The sequence below is a fragment of the Megalobrama amblycephala genome, linkage group LG17, assembly GCF_018812025.1.
Source record: "Megalobrama amblycephala isolate DHTTF-2021 linkage group LG17, ASM1881202v1, whole genome shotgun sequence".
NCBI lineage: Eukaryota > Metazoa > Chordata > Actinopteri > Cypriniformes > Xenocyprididae > Megalobrama > Megalobrama amblycephala.
This window is the reverse complement of record NC_063060.1, coordinates 5419732-5432501: the sequence shown is the minus strand read 5'-3', so window position 1 is coordinate 5432501 and position 12770 is coordinate 5419732. Positions and strand designations below refer to the sequence as shown.

At 35.0% G+C, this 12770-nt stretch overlaps 1 protein-coding gene across 1 annotated transcript; it reads left to right on the top strand.

Moving 5' to 3' along the window:
- Positions 1–634: 634 nt before the first annotated feature.
- On the top strand, positions 635–11563 carry LOC125251791. Its single transcript, XM_048164873.1, has 4 exons — positions 635–691; positions 822–875; positions 6847–6944; positions 7162–11563. The coding sequence occupies exons 3-4, from the start codon at positions 6851–6853 to the stop codon at positions 10875–10877; spliced, it is 3810 nt and encodes a 1269-aa protein (XP_048020830.1). The 5' UTR covers positions 635–691; positions 822–875; positions 6847–6850; the 3' UTR covers positions 10878–11563.
- Positions 11564–12770: the final 1207 nt, after the last annotated feature.

Here is a 12770-nt window from a genome sequence, read left to right as displayed (position 1 = left end):
AGTGTGCTGTATGAATGTGATTGAAGAATGTGTAGGGTAAAAATTAAACTAAAACTAAAATTGCATTAAATATGGTTGTTTTTACCAAAATTATGCTGCAAGATGTTTTTTCAGCTACATTTAAGCACACTGTTATATGCTAACCTGCAATTTTGCAAATTCCCTGTTTATTCCCATTAATTCCTGTTAATTCCCATATACTCCCATTAATTCCCAGTCCTGTTATTTCCCATGGAAAGTTTCCAGCTTTAAAAATTCACGGAATTTTGCAACCCTAATTAGAATATAACCAACATAATAAATTGCATATTCTGAGCGCATCTGCTTGCAAACATGTATAACATGCATATATTAAGTCTCATTTTTAAAAATATATTTTTTTCTTTCAAAAAGCTCATCTTTGGTGGCCTGAGTAAATTGTCATTACATACTGAATCATAGGATACACTGGATAGTTGGTTTTGATCCAATTGAATGGACAGTAAATCTTTTCATGCAGCACATATTACTTGCCAGACCACATCTACACAATCCTGTTTTCTAGGTTTGTATTTAAGAGACTTGCCCAATCACACTGTTGCAAGGTGTGGCCTTACTTATAAAAACCCAGAGCTCAGTTCATAATGATCAGGGTCAGAAACTCAGTGTGAAGAAGACAAATCATTCTGCAATAATATACTGGGAAATAAAGGTATGAAACTCAATTAGTATATAAGGATTATTATTAAATGATGTTACCTCTGAAATTCTGTTTTCATTTAAACTGCAATATTTGTTCTGACTTAATTATTTTATTGATTCATTTTGGGGTTTTTTTGCAGGTGGTAACAAAAATTCAGAGTGCAACGGGTACAGGTGACAAAAATTCCATTACGGTATGCGAGTGTTTGTTGAAGCTCAGACACTATTTTTTGTTTTTTGTTAAATGAAGGTGAATCTTAGAAACTTTTCACCATGCACTCAATTATATTAGGGCTGTCAAAATTAATGTTAAATTTGCAATTTTTTTAGTTTAACACATTAAAAATATTGTACATTAATTTGAAATTACAATGTGAAATTATTGCAATATAAATATATTATATTATATTAATATGTGATTAATTTATAGAAAAATGTGCATTAATTAGTTCATTTTTAATCAATTGACAGCACTAATTTTATATATATATATAAATGTATACATATACATATATACATATAGTACAGTCCAAAAGTTTGGAACCACTAAGATTTATAATGTTTTTAAAAGAAGTTTCGTCTGCTCACCAAGGCTACATTTATTTAATTAAAAATACAGTAAAAACAGTAATATTGTGAAATATTATTACAATTTAAAATAACTGTTTTTTATTTGAATATATTTCACAAAGTAATTTATTCCTGTGATGGCAAAGCTGAATTTTCAGCATCATTACTCCAGTCTTCAGTGTCCCTTCAGAAATCATTCTAATATGCTGATCTGCTGCTCAAGAAACATTTAATGTGTACAATTGTACAAAATATTTGTGTACAATATTTTTTTTCAGGATTATTTGATGAATAGAAAGTTCAAAAGAACAGTGTTTATCTGAAATCTAATCTTTTGTAACATTATAAATGTCTTTACTGCCACTTTTGATTGATTTAATACACCCTTGCTGAATAAAAGTATTCATTTCTTTAATTTCTTTTCAAAAAAATAAAAATAAAAATTCTTACTGACCCCAAACTTTTGAACGGTAGTGTATAATGCTACAGAAGCTTTGTATTTCAGATAAATGCTGTTCTTTTGAACTTTCTATTCATCAAGGAATCCTGAAAAAAAAAGTACACAACTGTTTTCAACATTGAAAATAATCATAAATGTTTATTGAGCAGCAAATCAGCATATTAGAATGATTTCTGAAGGATCATGTGACACTGAAGACTGGAGTAACGATGCTGAAAATTCAGCTTTGCATCACAGGAATAAATTACTTTGTCAAATATATTTAAATAGTACACAGTTATTTTAAATTGTAATAATATTTCACAATATTACTGTTTTTTACTGTATTTTTAATTAAATAAATGTAGCCTTGGTGAGCAGACGAAACTTCTTTTAAAAACATTAAAAATCTTAGTGGTTCCAAACTTTTGGACTGTACTGTATATATATATATATATATATATATATATATATATATATATATATATATATATATATATATATATATATATATATATATTTTTTTTTTTTTTTTTTTTACCGTATTACATCCAAGAGAAATTTTCTACTATGTGTGCAAGCTTTTCTCCTTGTTGAACTTGTATGTTTTGAGCTAATATGTTTTTGAGATTACGCACTAAAGTAATTTTTTTTATCCAATTCCTTCAGTATTTGGCGCAAACGTTTTACGGCTTTTTGACTGTTTTTACTTTTCTTTATTAAATAATTATGACTGTCCCACAGTTGTGGCGTCATTTCCACCACACTGAACAGTCTGGCCCCAATAATGAGTCATAATTCACTTACAAATTTATGTAGTGCCAAACCTGCATGACTTCCATCTGCTTCCATCTTTCTTTATCTCTGTGAAACGTGCCATCAGCCAAATGACTATTTGAATCTTAATATGTGTGTCTTACCAGGCTATACAGGGAGTGCAGAATTATTAGGCAAGTTGATTTTCTGATCATATTTTTTTCCCAAGCACATTTTACCAATTCCAATCCACATCAATCTTAATAACTACTATTAATATTGTTTTTAATCATTTATAAGTGATATATAATTGTTCATGAAGGCTGGAAATGAAAAATGCCTTATATTCAGGTGTGCAGAATTATTAGGCAAGTTTTCTTTTACAGGCAAAATGAGCCAAAAAAGAGATTTAACTCAGACCGAAAAGTCAAAAATTATTAAATACTCATGAGAAGGACGCAATACTAATGCAATACTAGAAATTGCAAAGTTAAAGCATGACCAAGGGACAGCAAAATGCTCATTGGGTCAGCGGGGTCAGACAAAAACAGGTGGAAAAGAAAAGACACATGTTAACTGCAAAATAATTAAGAATTATGTGTGAAACCATCAGGAACCCTTTAGTCTCCAGCGCCACCATTTTCCAGAACTGCAACCTACCTGGAGTCTCCAGAAGTGCAAGGTCTCAGGATCTCAGAGACTTGGGTTAGCTAAAGAATCCTAAAAAATGACCCGCACTTGATAAGAATCACAAGCTGAAGTGTTATAAAATACATGAAGACTGGGTTTTTATAGGCCTTATAAACCGACAGCTTGAGAGTGACTCCTGAAGGACCAGCACCACATCCTCTTGTACCACTGTTTGAAGAATTTATCTTCCAGAATCTGGCAGTAAGTTTTGGAAGATCATTTTTAGTCCATCTCTGCAAGACAGACATTTCAGGATAAGAGATGGACTAAAAGTGAACTCAAACACCTTACTGCCAGATTCTGGATAAATTCTTCAAACAGTGGTACAAGAGGATGTGGTGCTGGTCCATCAGGAGTCATTCTCAAGCTGTCTGTCTATAAGCCCTATTAAAACCCAGTCTTCATGTATTTTATAACACTTCAGCTTGTGATTCTTATCAAGTGCAGGTCATTTTTTAGGATTCTTTAGCTAACCTAAGTCTCTGAGATCCTAACACCTTGCACTTCTGGAGACTCCAGGTAGGTTGCAGCTCTGGAAAATGGTGGCGCTGGAGACTAAAGGGTTCCTGATGGTTTCACACTTAATTCTTCACCTTAATTCTTAATTATTTTGCAGTTAACATGTGTCTTTTCTTTTCCACCTGTTTTTGTCTGACCCCGCTGACCCAATGAGCATTTTGCTGTCCCTTGGTCATGCTTTAACTTTGCAATTTCTAGTATTGCATTAGTATTGCGTCCTTCTCATGAGTATTTAATAATTTTTGACTTTTCAGTCTGAGTTAAATCTCTTTTTTGGCTCATTTTGCCTGTAAAAGAAAACTTGCCTAATAATTCTGCACACCTGAATATAAGGCATTTTTCATTTCCAGCCTTCATGAACAATTATATATCACTTATAAATGATTAAAAACAATATTAATAGTAGTTATTAAGATTGATGTGGATTGGAATTGGTAAAATGTGCTTGGGAAAAAAATATGATCAGAAAATCAACTTGCCTAATAATTCTGCACTCCCTGTACTTACATTGATCAACCACGAACCACTTGTAAAGGTGGCGGTCTTGCTGTTATTTATAGATCTGATGTCTCCATCACTGAAGTTACACTGCCTTGACTTTCTTCATTTGAATGTTTGGCATTCATATTGAATTCACAATTCTTGTCTTAAATATTTACCGTCCTCCAAAACGTAACCCTGTGTTTTCTCTGAATTTACTGAGCTTTTGACACTTGTCAGTGCAATTTGTTAACAATCGTTAGTAGTGGGGTTTCTAATCCATGAGTATTGTTTGATACAATTAATAATCTAACCCAACCAATCACTAGGGTTAATCACCTCACCACAGAGCAGTGCAATGATTTTCTTAAATATTTCTCATGTAAAATTGAGAACATTTATAATACTATTGCATCTGTCTCCATTTCATCTGAGCTATTAGACCTGCATTCCCGTATTTCCCCTCCTCTGTTTTCAAGTTTTACTGCTTTTAGTTCTGACGATATTTCAAAATTGGTTTTGGCAATGAATTCTTGAATCTTCTATACTTGATCCGCTTCCAACTAGCGTTTTGAAGAAGTGTCTGCCAGTTATTATTCCTCATATTAACATGATTGTTAACACTTCACTTACTTTAGGGTTTGTTCCCCCAGCACTTAAAGTAGCAGCAGTCAAAACAGTTCTTAAATAATCTGGGAGTGATTCTGCCAACATGTCTAGGCCTATCTCAAACTTGCCATTTGTTGCTAAGGTTCTTGAACGGGTAGTAGTTGGTCAGCTACAAAATCATTTATCTGCGAGCATACTACTAGAGCCTTTTCAATCAGGGTTTAGGTCTGGACACAGTACGGAGACTGCCCTTTTGAGGGTAATGAATGAACTCCTTGTTGCAGCAGACTCTGGGGCTTGTGGCATTTTGGCCCTGTTAGATCTCAGTGCTGCATTCTATACCAACTGTTTCTATAGCATCACACTATACTGCTGGACAGGTTACATAAGTGGATTGGTCTCTCTGGTAAGGCTTTAAAGTGGTTTAAATCATATCTTTCAGAATGTACTCAATGTGTTTATTCTGGTACAAACAGATTTCATAGCAGCAGGGCGTCCCTCAGGGGTCGGGGTCCTACTCTTTTCAGCATCTATATGTTGCCTCTTGGGCAAATTATTCAAAAGTATGGATGAGTTATCATTGCTATGCAGATGATACCCAGATTTACATTAGTACTCAACCTGATGTTACATCAGCACTTTCATTTTTTTACTGGATTGTTTACTGGAAATACAGGTCTGGATGAAACTGAACTTCCTACAGTTAAACTGCTCAAAAACTGAAGTTCTTTTGGTTGGCACTTCAACTGCTGTAAATAGATGTAATAATTTTAAACTTACAGTAGATGAGTGCCAGATTCTCCCTTCTTTACAGGTGTGGAATTTGGGTGTGATTTTTGTAGCTGACTTTTAACACTCATTTTAAGAATGTTACTAAAGTAGCTTTTTATCATTTTCGGAATATTGCATGTATAAGACCATTTCTTTATATGTCTGATGCAGAAAGGCTTATTCACTTTTATAACATCCAGGCTTGATTATTGTAATTCTCTTTATGCAGGGATACCAGCAAGTATCATTAAGAGGCTGCAATATGTGCAAAATTCAGCTGCTCGTGTTTTAACTTACACACCATCCCGCAGTCATATCATTCCTGTGCTTTCTCAGTTACACTGGCTTCCAGTTCAGTCGCGTATTGATTTTAAAGTTCTTATCTTAACTTATAAAGCAGTCCATGGGCTGGCCCCCGATTATATTTGTAATTTGGTGACAGTGCCCACGCCATCTCGGTCTCTCCGCTTTGCTGGTTCTCTTACTCTGTACCAGTCTCATTGTAAACTGGGTGGGAGGTCTTTCTCTTGTATTGCTCCCAGGTCATGGGATTCTTTGCCTTTACCTATCAAGAACGCTCCATCTTTTGATTGTTTTAAGAATTTACTTAAAACATCTCTTTTTAGTGAAGCTTTTAAGTAATAATTTTACAGTACTTGATGTCATTGTTGTTTTTGTGTTATTATTGTGATTGTCATTATAAAGTAGTCTTGTTCTTTTGTTATTTTTTTGTTGTAGGGCCTTAAGTGTAAGAAAGGGCAATACAAATAAAATTTATTATTATTATTATTATTATTAACTACAGAACACAAAAAATCATATGAAATTAAAAAAGAGAAACTTTTATTTTGAAATACAAACCTCAAACAACTAATTAAATATAAAAGCAAAACAATAACAATAAATCCATTGAGCACAATATCTACCTTTTTAAAAATAAAATATTGCTTATATATTCAGAGTAAATGCATTATATCAAGTCCTATTTTATTATGTGGTGAGTTTGGCCACCAGATCCAAGAACAATACCTTCTTCTAAGAGCCTTTCAAAAACAAACAAACAAACACACAAAAACTTCTAAATTAAATGCTAGTAGCACACAATTCTCAAAACTCAAATATTTGATTCCAAGTTAATAGCCACATAAAAGTAAATATTAAAGTAAGTAAATTTTAAGTAAATTTTATAAATGTATAAAAGCCACATTCCAAATTAAATGATCATGTGGTTGTTCATGTTATATATTGACACTGTCATTTCCCTTCTTCTTCTTTTTTTTTTAAAATCACTCACTAAAGCATTTATTTATTTCTCTTTTTTTTCCTTTTAGAAAGATGTCTGACTCTGAGACCATTGTACAGGCTTGTCTTGGTCAGCCTTTTCAATTAGGAATGCTTTATGACTGCCGAAGGGATGTTCTTATTCCAGGTAAAAGCAACAACAACAACAACAACCATTTCAGAGATCATTTCAGTTAACGTACATTATCAGAAGATAGCAAAATTATTTTTTTTGAATGATTCTTCTTCCATGAGAAACTAGAACTAAGGATTGTCAAAGTTTCAGCATTTAGACCATATTAGATCAATAGTTTTAAATTATAAAACATCAATTTTGGTGCATATTTATGTATTTTTTTTTTAAGGAATAACTCTCTGGGACGCTCAGATGCTGCAGAAGAATATTGATGTACGGCCACAGCCAAACACTGATTTCAAAATCATTGCCTCGGATTCGAGTGAAGACAAAGTATCAGCTTTGAAGGTTTCTGCATCTCTTGAAGCCAGCTTTCTGAGTGGATTAGTCAGTGTGAAAGGCTCAGCTGACTATTTAAATGATAAGAAGTCATCCAAACATCAGTCTAGAGTCACCTTACAGTATCGGACAACTTCACGTTTTGAGCAGTTAACTATGGAGCATCTTGGAGCAGGGAACGTAAAGCATTGCAATGTATTTCAGGAGGGCTCAGCCACACATGTTGTTACGGCTCTATTGTATGGAGCTCAAGCTTTCTTTATTTTTGACCGTGAAGTTTCATCCAATGAAAATCATCAAGAGATACAAGGAGACCTCCAAGCATCAATCAAAAAGATACCTTTAATATCAATAGAGGGTCAGGCATCCTTGAAAATGAATGAAATGGAACAAGAGAAAATTAACAAATTCAGCTGCACTTTTCATGGAGATTTTGCTCTGAAAAACAATCCAGTTTCCTATGTAGATGCCATCAAGGTGTACTCAGAGCTGCCAAAACTGTTGGGAGAACATGGAGAGAATGCTGTGCCCATGACCGTGTGGCTTTACCCTCTGAAAAAACTAGATTCAACAGCTGCTCAGTTAGTCAGGGAGATCAGTGTAAGCCTAGTACGACGTGCCCAACGGATCATGGATGAACTGGATAATTGTGACATTCAATGTCAAGATCTGATGAGGGACAATATCGCCATTCAATTCCCTGAAATGAAAACTAAAATCAGAAAATGTAAAGATCTCTGCTCAGAGTACAAAATAGTTTTTCAAAAACATCTCTGCAGGCTTCTTCCATCTATAAGGGGAGGAGGAAAAGAAGAACAAGAGCTTGCTGATGCTCTCACAGACAAAGAAAGATCGCCATTTCAAGGTGCTCTGGTACACAAGTTTCTAAATGAGCGAGAGCGAGAGATGAATGTCGTTAGATCTTACCTAGAAATCATGAAAGAAGTCCCTGTTCTTTCATCCAGCAATGACTTGGACAAGGTTGTCTTGAAAGCATCAAATAACAATGTGATAGCTTTTGCACTCTCCTCCTTAGATGAAAATGAACCATACCTTTCAGACTTGGAGAATTACCTGAAAAAACAATCATGTAACAATGGAGAGCAAATACGTTATGATCAAAACTCCTCAAAAAAGACAGAAAAATGGTTTTCATCAGGAGAAGTAACTGCATTGACCAGGGAAACCATACAGGCCTTCCTAGATTTCAAAGAAGCCAATAATGGAAGAAAGAACATTGAATTCTGCATTGCATCAATCCCAGATGAACTCATCACTGCCTCTTCAATTCATGTTTATGAAAGAGGGAGACTCATAAGTTCACAATATGAGCTCCCCTCAAAACCCCCAAAACCAGTCTTCTTGAGTGCTGAGCATGACTGCATACATCTGCAAATCAACCCTCCTGACCGTGGTGTTAGTTCTGTGGCCTCATACTGTATTTCATATCAGTCTGCACAGAGCTCTGAATGGACAGAGGTGTTTACTGATGGAGTTTCTGATCAGGTCACCGTCAAGCAGTTACAACCACATAAAGAATATTGTTTCACCTGTAAGGCGGTGTGTCGTCCAGGAGTAAGTCTGACAAGTGACACAACATCATTCTTCAAGACTCGTCCATGTGCTCCACCTGGAGCACTTACAGTGAAACAAGTAGAATCTGAGTCTGCAACTGTAGTTTGGGATGTTCCTACATCTGTAGGTGAAGATGTTCTGGTCACTGGATACGTGTTGGAATTCAGAGAAATGCCAAAGGATCAGGAAAATGAAAAGCCATGGAAATCTGTGAAATCTACAAACAGAGAATGCACTCTTCAGGGACTGAAAGAAGACACAGATTACACAATCAGAGTTTTTGCAAACTGTGGAAATTATGGAGTGAGTCTTTCCAGCCCTGAAACTGTGTTTTCTGCACATTTGGAAAGTAAACAATCAAATAAGGATGGGAGTGGATTGTTCTTGAATCAATCTTCACAAATAAAATGGGGCAATCCATCAATACATACACTGACACTACACAAAAAAATAACAGAGACAGAGACTGTAAAAATGACAGAGACTGTAAGTTTTAATCAGTATGTCTTCGGAAGAAAGGTTGAAGATGTGAAAAACAAAGTAATTCTTCTTGTAGGATCAACAGGTGCAGGAAAAACCATGCTGGTCAATGTGATGGTCAATTACATACTGGGTGTAAAGTGGGAGGATTCATATCGCTTCAAACTAATCAATGAAGTGACCAGTCGTTCACAGGCTCAGAGTCAGACATCTAATGTCTCCTCTTATGAGCTGTACAATCAGCCTGGCTTTCAAATTCCCTACTCTCTCACAATTGTAGATACACCTGGATTTGGGGATACAGGAGAAATTGCACAGAGTAGTGCAGAGCAGGTCAAAAGCTTTCTTTGTAGCCCTTTGGGAATCGATCACATTGATGCCGTCTGCTTTGTTGTCCAGGCCCCTCGTGGCCGCCTGACTGCCAATCAGAGTTACATCTTTGACTCAATCCTGTCCATTTTTGGCAAAGACATTGCAGAGAACATCTTATTTTTGGTGACATTTGCAGATGGTAAAAACATCCCAGTTTTAGAGGCCATCAAATCAGCAGATCTGCCCTGTCAAAAGAATAAAAAGGGACAACCCACCCATTTCAAGTTCAACAATTCAGCTGTGTATGCAGACAAAACAGAAGAACCTACAACTTCTGATTCTGATGATGAAGAATATAATCAGAAACTGAATGATATTTTCTGGACAACAACCTTCAAACAGATGGAGGCTTTTTTCAAGGCACTGGGGGCCATTGAAAGTAAAGATCTGACACAGACTAGAAAAGTATTGGAGGAGCGAGAGCGCCTTGATAAAGTCATGACAGACCTGACACCTCAAATGACCGCCTGTCTCTCTAAAATGAGTGAGATAAAAATATTAAAACAACGTTTGGAAAATGAGAGTGAGAACATGAATAAAAATGAGAATTTTGATCAAGATGTAGAGGTGATAAAAGCAAACAGATCCCCTGTAAACCATCTTTCCATGAATTGTAACACCTGCTCCTTTACATGTAACTCACATTGCTCCTACACATGTTACATGTTGCACCATGAAGAATATTTGCCAGCTTGTGCTGTGATGGAGTTTGACCACTGCATTGTCTGCCCTGGAAAATGCCATTACTCTGCTCATTCACATGAAAATTTTTTGTGGACACATGAATCAATAAAAGAGACTAAAACCATTAAAGAGATGAAAGACAACTTCATGAATGCTAAAAGAAAGTTTATTAACATAAAGCAAACACTTGATGCACTTGAAAGGGATCTCGATAGAAGTGAGAACAAACTAAGGAACTTGATCAAACTGTCCTCTGATTGCCTAAGAAGACTGGATGAAATAGCACTGAAGCCAAAATCTCTCTCCACAGCAGAATATTTCGAAATTCTGATCAAAACAGAGGAGAAGGAGAAAAGTTTTGGCTTTGAGGGCCGCATTGCTGGACTTAAGAAAATGAAAAGTGATGCTCTTATTCTGGAAAAGATTGAACAAGGAGAAGATCTGCTTGAAACAGAGAGCCGCATGATGGAGAGAAAAGAGTGCGTGCTGATCTAGAAAAACCGATGCTTTTAACAGACCTACACAGGCAAATGAGAAAAATGCCTGAACAAATGAAGTCTGATTAGTTCACAAAGAATAAGTTAAATGATTTAAAATCTAATAGCATGTTTTTGGTAATTATTCAGCATCTATTTGTCAAAGTTTTCCAGTTTTCTTGTCAAAATCATACAAACATTTATATATTGTAAAATACTCTCAAACAATGTATGAGTTCAAGCACTTCCTTTGAGTTCTTAAGAAAAATGAGTAAGGCTTAGTAGAACTTCAGTACAATTTTTGAAATTCAGAAAAAAAGATGCTCCTTTCGATGCCACAAGACTAAATGAAATATAAAAAAGCTTCATGTTTTTTTTTTTGTTTTGTTTTTTTAGATAAAATGTGAAATATTCAAGCATGTTTTTTTTTATTTTTTTTATTTCACTCAAAAATATAAACAAAGGAAAAAAGATGATCTATTCTTAAAGTATGAATCGTAAATTAAAAAGATCTTCTCTCCATATTGCATTGAACTTCAGATCAAGTATGTTTTATTCTTTCAGCAGTCTAGTGAAAGGTTTTTATTACCAAGGCAGAATTCTTATTTTGGCCTTGCAACCCCAAGCTAATGCTTCCTATTCACGTTGTTATTTTGGAAAACCTTTTCCGTTTTATGTGCTATAAATAAAGTCTTTGAATGTGAATGGTTGTTTGTGATGCTGTGGAAGGACTCTTTGTAATACTTTGTAATGTACCCCCTGATTCACAGACCAAGCTTAAGCTAGTCCTAGGCTAAAATGCATGTTTGAGCTGAAAGCAACTTGCACTGACAGATCTTAAAATACACCAGTGTTATTGTTTTGTCTCAAGACACACACCGGAGGGGTATTACACAAAAGTAGAATTAAGAAAGCAAGGATAACAGAAAAAGTGCAGCTTGACCTAGTTTAATCAGCGCATCCTGGTTTAGTCCATTGCACGTTTGCTGATCCAGGATGAGCAGGGGAGCACGGGGCACAACCTAACGCTTTTTGACTTTCTCAGTTTGTGTAAATCTATTTAGGGTTCAGAGAATTTATTTTGTTCCACATTAATTTCACACATGTTTGGTACAAATATGTAGCTTTTTTATATTAATACAATGTATACTTTTTTCTTTATTTACCCCAAAAGAAGGTAAGTGAAATGTGACAACATGCCCCATAAGTAGGGCACATTGTAACATGACCATTTGACAGCTAAAAATGTTATGGGATTGAATTAAAAACTAATATATTTTGACAATAAAAGACAACAATTATTTTTTCATATAAAATAATAGCATATTTTTTAGAAATGCAAATGTACATAATTTTGTAGTTTGACAATGAACACTCTGCAAAACACAGCTATACAGCACTGGTCAAAACAATACACCCAAACAGATGAAGAGACATATTTAGACATTCAGAAAAACACAGATTTACATTTTCATACATACAAAAACGTACAACATTGACGTATTTATAGCACTAAAACGTACAAATACGTATTAACAGCAAAAAAAAGTAAATCATCTAACGTAAAGTGTGAATGTATATGAATTCCCATGTATTAATATTAAAATCATGACTTTAATGCTTTAAATCTGTTGTATTCAATTGTCATATCAATACATGTTTTTAGTCGAATTTATTGAAAGCAGTTTACTCATCTACTTAAAGGTGCTCTAAGCGATCTTGGGCGGAGTAACTTCCTGTTGACGTTCGCAGTGTTGTCAAACAAAACAAAGGCTAGCTAGACCCTCCCTCCTCCTCCTCCCCCTCCCCTCCGTCCTTCCTGAAACAGTCATGAACGCGCATTTAAAATCATGCTTGTCGGTTATTGGCTGGAGCATGTTTATTATGTTTCGTGGTCCAGGCTGCACCAGTT